Genomic DNA, 7,848 nt, shown 5'->3' with positions numbered 1-7,848 from the left:
TCATCTGTACTATTTTGTTTCCAAAACAGAAGGATCTGAGGATCTGGAGAAAATAAAATTTGCTCAATCCATGTGACAGGTGCATTCAAATGTGTATTTTATACTCTACTTTTCTGTATAATTGACATATTTAAAAATATTTTTATAAAGAAAATGTATCCTCTCTTGAGTCCAAAAATACCTATACAAGCTGGGCACAGTGGCTCACGTTTGTAACTCCAGCACTTTGGGAGACTGATGCAGGTGGATTGCTTGAGATCAGGAGTTCGAGACTAGCCTGGTCAACATGGTGAAACCCCATCTCTACTAAAAAGTACAAAAACTAGCTGGGTGTGGTGGTGGGCACCTGTAGTCCCAGCAACTCAGGAGGCTGAGGCAGGAGAATTGCTTGAACTCGGGAGGTGGAGGCTGCAGTGAGCCAAGATTTTACCACTGTACTCCAGCCTGGGTGACAGAGCAAGACTCTGTCTCGAAAAAACAAAAATACATTTACATTTGGTGTATTGTATTGTCCCATTTCCTCATATCGTTATTTATTTTGCAGTCTATTTGATTTACCTATACCATAAGAAATGAGGTGAAGTTTCCCATTATAATTGCAGACTTCCTGATCTCTCTTTATATTTCTAACAGTATATGCTTTATATATTTTGAAACTACATTGTTTGGCACATAAATTTCTGTGACTATCATATCTTTTTTTTTTAAATGCACTGTTCTGCAACATGCTTTTTTCACTTAATATATTTATATTAGACCAGTACATATATACTTGCCTTATTTCTTTCTTCTTCTTTTTTTTTTTGAGACAGGGTCTGACTCTATTGCCCAGGCTGGATTGCAGTGGCGCAATCTTGGCTCACTGCAGCCTCAACCTCCTGGGCTCAAGTGAGTCTCCCACCTCAGCCTCCCAAGTAGCTGGGACTACAGGCACGTACCATTACGCCAGGGAAATTTTTACATTCTTTTGTACAGATGGCGTTTCACCATATTGTCCAGGCTGGTCTCGAACTCCTGGGCTCAAGCAATCCTCCTGCCTTGGTGTCCCAAAGTGCTGCGATTACAGGTGTCAACCACCATGTCTGTACATGAGCCACCATGCAACATGTTTAAATAAATTTAAACAATTTATTTGTTGAGGAGAATTAAAGTTGTTTGCATTATCTTGCTACACTCCTATTCGCATATCTTTCCCCACTTGTGTGTCTCAATAGAACACACAATAGAGCAATTGACTAGAAGTAGAACTGCTAGATGAAAATGTATCTCCATTAAAAAAATTTGATAGTTTCAGATTTCTCACCAATGAAGTTCTATTATTATTATTATCATCATCATTTTGAGACAGCATCTTGCTTGGTTGTCCAGGCTGGAGTGCAGTGGCATGATCTTCACTCACTTCAGCCTCAACCTCCTGGGCTCACACAATCCTCCTGCCTCAGCCTCCTAAGTAGTTGGGACTACAGGCACACACCACCAGCTTGTCATATCTTTCTCAGTGAATAAAACAACCTGTTTTGTTGTCTTTAGTACTTTTTACTTTGAGTTCTCGATGTTTAGGATATTGATATTGTTATGAGTTTCTTTCCTCCTTCCTTTCCTTCCTTTTTTTTTTTTTTGCTTCTTTCCTTCCCTCATTCCCTCTCTCCTTTTTTTCTGCTAGTATTTTACTCTCATATATTTTTTATTCCTATTTGTGCTTTAGGTGAAACTCATATAAATAGAATATAACTTGGCTTTTAAAAACAAAATGCTCAAAATAAGAGTTTGGTTTTTATTAGGAGATGTTAACCCACAATGCATGCTGATCCATTTGGATTCCTGCATTTTTGTTTTCTTTTTGCATCCTTTTTTTTTGCACCCCCCGAGCAATATTTCTTGAACTTTGTTAAGAATGAGTTTTTCTCTTTGTTCCACACATTATTACTTTAATGGTTTGAAAGTTATACATTTTATTTCTATTATGTTTTTACCCCTAAGATTTTTGTTCTATTATGCATTTTGTTTCCAGTAAGAACAAAACTTTGCTGCTGTTGTGAACATGGGAAATGTTTACATTGGCTGTAAATATTAGAGTTCCATTATAAAGCGCAATTTAAAGACTGCAGAATTCAGTAAAATGGTATAAATCCAAAGGGCATAACTACAGTATTTTTTAACTGCAGTGCAATACCAGAATATGAACCTGTGTTGTGTCTTATGATCTCTTGGATAGAGAAGCTTGGTTTTGTGATTAGCAGCAACAAATTCAACATAAACAGCTTCAATTTGCTTTAACCATCAGGTTAAAAAAAAATTTAAGCTTACTGCAACCCTAAATATAGTTTCACAGTTTTAATACTTTCGGTACAACCATAACACGTAACATAGGATGTGATGTAGTAACGTAATTACTCTCATATTGGACTTAATCAGAAAGAATTTGCAGATTTTATTTTATTTATAAAAAAAACCAGAAGGGAATATAGCTAAATGTTTAACATTAGTTAAAGCTGGGTGTGTGTGGCATTCTTCGCTGCCCTTTTCTGTATCCTTGACGATTTCACCATTTAAGATGAAATAATGCTTTCGGGCCCACCCTGATTTGTGGAGAGCAGCTGCCGCCCCCGCCACATCAAGGAGGCGGGCTCCAGCTGACTTCACAATCACTTCCGCCGCCGCAGTCGCCGCCTGCCCCGCTGCTGTCTGGCGGGGGAGGAGCTCGAGACCGGGAGCAGTGGCTCTGGCGGTCGTGGCGGTCGGAGATCGGAGAGCTCTGCTTCTCTGAAAAGCGTGTGGCTTTCTGGACTTGGTGAGTGAAAGGCTGATTGTTTCCTCGATTCATCCGGGCGCTGGCGGTGGCGCGAGTGGCCGGGCGCGGGGCGAGTGGCCGGGCACGGGGGCGAGGATTTTGGGGGGTTCCTGGGAACTGCTTTTCAGGTTCGCCCCTCGGGAAGGGGTGGGGCGGACGCGGGACCTGGCTGCAGAGTGAGGCCCATGTCCTCCATCGGCCTGTTCTGGGGCCACATCCTCTGCTGCCGGAACCCCTTTGGTGTGGCGCGGTCCCCACTCGAGTGGCTTTCATCGCTATTGGGAGGGCAGTGGTGGTCGCAGCCCTCTCCCACTTCTCCCTGCCTCTCCTCCCCTCTCCTTCCTAATTCCCTCCTCAGTCCCTTTGCGGAGCACTCCGTGGCCTTTCTTCCCATATTTTGCTGTTGTTTTGCCAAATGGTAAATGGTTAAGATTTTTAGGTAAAAATACTTTTCCCAGGGAAAAAATTGTAAGGAAAAAATAATTATTCTCAGGGAAAACTAGACCCACGCACGCCCTTTTCTTTCATTTTCCCTCTCCCCTGCCACATCGGTTTGGGTCTCCCGTTTGAGCTGATGGCCTTTTCCCACCTCTTATGATGACATTGCGTCCCCCCTACCCCCCACCCCCCCGTGTCTCGCGAGCACGCGCCCCCGCACAGAAGCCTTCCATTGCAGCCCCCTCCTTGCCCCTCCATCCTCAAGGTTCCAGTGCGTCCCCTCCCCCGCGCATGCGCAGGCACACGCAGCACACACCCTCTCACACACCCTCACACCCCCACACCCTCCCATGCCTTCCCCCTCTTCTATCCACCTGCCACATACACACCTTAGCACGGGCCCCCTCCCTGCTCGGCCTCTGCGTGCTCTCGCGAACACATGCCTATTCACACACCCCCTCCGGCTGCCCTCCTTCTTCCTTCCTGTCATATACACACATAAGGACATCCTTCTATCGCTGGCCAGTGACATACATATGTAGCCACACGTGCTCATTCATACCCCCTTCTCAAATGCTCTCCTCTATTGCTCTCTCTGCCACGTGTGTCAGACACAGCTCTCTTTTGCTGGTCCCCGAGGTGCACACACTCACACTCACATAAATCCTTCTATGGGGACACCACCTGCCTCCCTGCTTGCCATATCCACACAGGCAGGCATCATTCTTTGATTGCCGGCCTCTGTTCCATCCACCTCAAGCACATCCCTCTCCAGTGCTGCGCCCCCCCACCCCCCGCTTCCATTTGTGCCTGCTGCATTTGCTCACACTGACATTTCTCCATTGTTGCCTCCCATTTTGACTAACATACACACACAAACTCTCAGACACTCCTCTCCATTGCCAACCATACACTCTCCTGCCTGTGACATACACATAAACATGGGCATCCTTCTGTAGTTTCAGCTGCCTCACATACAGCTATACACACAAACACCTTCCCTTTCCTCATACATACACGCACCCCTCTCCTCTAAAGCCACCCCACCCATGCCTGTCATTTTCATACCCACATCCAGAATGGGTCTCATTCTAACACTCATACCCTTTACCCCTACAAACATAAACATCCCTCTGTTGCAGGATTGCTGGTCTCCTTCCACCTGTCCCTCTCCTCTTGATAGACAGACACATAGGCACTCGTGCACACACAGCGATCTGTATTTTCCACTCTATTCCAATTTGCATTTCTCCTGTATGTCTGCAGCACTCAGAAAAACGCAGACATCCCATAAAAAAACTACAGCAGTCTTTCCTTTCCCCACGTTGGCACAATTCCACAGTACTTCACCACCTTCCAAGCGTCCAGTCACCCCCCAACCTTCCGTCAGATTCTCCTCTAAGTCTGGCTTTCCTGCAAACCCAGTCTTGTAATCATTTTGCCAACATTAAAAATGTGTTCCAGGTCTACACCTGACAGTCACTGGAATGCTACTCCAGGCCTTAGAAGAAAGTGAAACTAATTTTAAAGCCCCCTTATTTTTTCTGTTACCTGCCTGCTGAAGTGAAAATAAATCTCCCTGCTCCTTTATTCTAAACTGATTTTACTTTCCCATCTCAAAAACGTGTGCAGGGAGCAGGAGCCCTCCTACCCAAGCCCCAGCTGTATTGGAAGCCCTCCTAAGTCAGAGTGATGGGTCAGGAATCTAGCAAGCCGGTATGGCCCAATCCAACAGGAGGGTGTCAGTCCAATACAGGTAGGAGGTATGGAAGAAGGCATGCTTATGTCAGTTTCAGGCCACCCACGAGCCAGCGGGAAAGGATTGCCAGCCAGAGAAAGACGAACTCCAAAGTCCCAATGCACAGATCAGCCCCCAGTCAAACCACCAAGAGGAGCCGATCGCCATTTTCCACTACTCGTCGTAGTTGGGACGACAGCGAGAGTTCGGGAACCAACCTGAATATTAATAATGAGGACTATTCCAGGTATCCGCCAAGAGAGTACAGAGCTTCGGGTAGCAGAAGAGGAATCGCCTATGGACATATTGACTCTTATGGGGCAGATGATAGTGAGGAGGAGGGGGCTGGGCCTGTTGAGCGACCGCCAGTGAGAGGGAAAACTGGCAAGTTTAAAGATGATAAGCTGTATGACCCAGAGAAAGGGGCAAGGTCTTTGGCTGGGCCACCTCCACAGTTCTCTAGTTTTAGCCGTGATGTGAGAGAGGAGCGAGACAAGTTAGACCCAGTCCCTGCAGCAAGATGCTCAGCTAGCAGAGCTGACTTCCTGCCACAAAGTAGTGTGGCCTCACAGTCGTCTTCTGCTGAAGGCAAGGTGGCTACAAAAGGTGACAGCTTGGAGAGGGAAAGAAGGGAGCAAAATTTACCTGCACGTCCCAGCAGGGCTCCTGTGAGTATTTGTGGTGGTGGGGAAAACACCTCAAAGAGTGCAGAGGAACCTGTGGTCAGGCCCAAAATCAGAAACCTGGCAAGTCCAAACTGCGTGAAACCAAAAATTTTTTTTGATACTGATGATGATGATGATATGCCACACAGTACTTCCAGGTGGAGGGATACCACCAATGACAATGAAGGCCACTCGGATGGCCTGGCAAGAAGAGGGAGAGGTGAGAGTTCAAGTGGCTATTCCGAGCCAAAGTACCCTGAAGACAAAAGGGAAGTGAGGAGTGACCAAGTGAAACCAGAAAAGGTGCCGAGACGACGACGCACCATGGCCGACCCTGACTTCTGGACGCACAGTGATGATTACTACAAATACTGCGACGAAGACTCTGACAGTGACAAAGAGTGGATTGCTGCTCTGCGTCGGAAGTATCGAAGCCGAGAGCAAACCCTGTCCTCCAGTGGTGAAAGCTGGGAGACTCTGCCGGGGAAAGAAGAGCGGGAACCTCCACAGGCTAAGGTGAGTGCCAGCACTGGCACCAGCCCCGGCCCCAGTGCTAGTGCCAGTGCTGGGGCTGGCGCCGGGGCCAGTGCTGGCAGCAATGGCAGCAATTACCTTGAAGAAGTTCGAGAACCATCTCTTCAGGAAGAGCAGGCATCCCTGGAAGAAGGAGAAATTCCTTGGCTCCAGTACAATGAGAATGACAGTAGCAGTGAGGGGGATAATGATTCTGGTCACGAGTTGATGCAACCTGGGGTATTCATGCTGGATGGAAACAACAACCTTGAAGATGACTCCAGTGTGAGCGAAGACCTAGAAGTGGATTGGAGCCTCTTTGATGGATTTGCAGATGGATTAGGAGTGGCTGAAGCCATTTCCTACGTGGATCCTCAGTTCCTCACCTACATGGCACTTGAAGAACGCCTGGCCCAGGCAATGGAAACTGCCCTTGCGCACTTGGAATCTCTCGCAGTGGATGTAGAGGTGGCCAATCCACCAGCAAGCAAGGAGAGCATTGACGCTCTTCCTGAGATCCTGGTCACTGAAGATCATGGCGCAGTTGGTCAGGAGATGTGCTGCCCCATCTGCTGTAGCGAATATGTGAAGGGGGAGGTGGCAACTGAGCTGCCGTGCCACCACTATTTCCACAAGCCGTGTGTGTCCATCTGGCTTCAGAAGTCAGGCACCTGCCCCGTGTGCCGCTGCATGTTCCCTCCCCCACTCTAAAGACCAAGGCTGTTTACTCCTGGTCTGATTATTTTCCCCATCTGAAATCCACAATACTGCAGGAGCCCTCTTGAAATTAACAATGGAAACAAAACCAATCAGTCAGTTAGCCTAAACCTATTGATTCCTCGTGATGATTTCCAATGTGAAAACAGTTGTGTATGATTGCATTAAAAATCATATCATCTTTTAGAGGTTAGAAAAGGGAAAACTAAACTTTCTAAATGCTACTTGAGATTGCAGTAAGAAGATACGTTTTCTAACCTGAAAGTTAAATTGCATTTGTTTTCTTCAGTAGAATGTGTTGCTGTTACTTGTAATGTCAAGTTTATCTGTTAAATATGTCCAAAAGGCAAAATCATTTTTGTTGCATGTTATGGGTCGATGTTCCTGTAATTGCAGTGCCGTAAAAGCTTATTAAAGTTGTTCTTTTGGTTTTACATGGTATAGTGGAATTTTTTGGTTTTGTCTGAAGCAGTGGTACTGAATGACTTTATAACTGATCCCTTGCATTTGCATCAAAAGCTTTAGTTTCACTGGAAATGCAGACTTCAACAATTGCAAAAAAAAAAAATGAGGGCAGTGACTTTAAAAGTAGGAATAAAGTGTATGCTTGTCTAACTACTGCAGGGGAAAGGGTCAAATAGATGAAGAAGGAAGAAAAGAAAGAAGGAAAGAAAGAAACAATAAAAAAAGCATGGTAAAGAAACAAAACAATGGTAGGATTAAGTCCAAACTGAATGTAGGGATGAATGAGTTAAAATCACCTTTGAGAAAATAGAAACTCTCAGAGGGAATGGGTCCAAAAAAATAAAGCTATATGCCAATTTTATAGCTTAACACAGTGACACAGATAGGAATTAAAAAAATATGCCACACAAGTGCTACAGGAAAATACAGGTACTCACCTACACAGAGTGAACAGGTTTTAACATTTGGCTATATTTGCTTCAGAGATGTCTCTGTCTGTCTGTCTGTCTGTCTGTCTCTCT

The 7,848-nt window shown here is 45.7% G+C and overlaps 1 protein-coding gene across 3 annotated transcripts; it reads left to right on the top strand.

The window, feature by feature from the left end:
* Window positions 1-2,641: 2,641 nt before the first annotated feature.
* PJA1 (praja ring finger ubiquitin ligase 1) lies at window positions 2,642-7,303 on the top strand. 3 transcript variants are annotated; one of them, XM_030807103.1, is made up of 2 exons: window positions 2,642-2,791; window positions 4,694-7,303. In XM_030807103.1, exon 2 carries the CDS (start codon window positions 4,922-4,924, stop codon window positions 6,854-6,856), a length of 1,935 nt encoding a protein of 644 aa, XP_030662963.1. In that variant the 5' UTR covers window positions 2,642-2,791; window positions 4,694-4,921; the 3' UTR covers window positions 6,857-7,303. The 3 variants fall into 3 exon arrangements, with proteins under 3 accessions (XP_030662963.1, XP_012354578.2, XP_030662964.1); XM_012499124.2 differs by having other exon boundaries at window positions 2,647-2,791; window positions 5,026-7,303; XM_030807104.1 differs by having other exon boundaries at window positions 2,648-2,791; window positions 5,020-7,303.
* Window positions 7,304-7,848: the final 545 nt, after the last annotated feature.

This window comes from Nomascus leucogenys, chromosome X (assembly GCF_006542625.1).
Source record: "Nomascus leucogenys isolate Asia chromosome X, Asia_NLE_v1, whole genome shotgun sequence".
Classification (NCBI taxonomy): Eukaryota; Metazoa; Chordata; class Mammalia; order Primates; family Hylobatidae; genus Nomascus; species Nomascus leucogenys.
The sequence above is the reverse complement of the archived record's forward strand: the minus strand, read 5'-3'. Positions and strand labels throughout refer to the sequence as shown.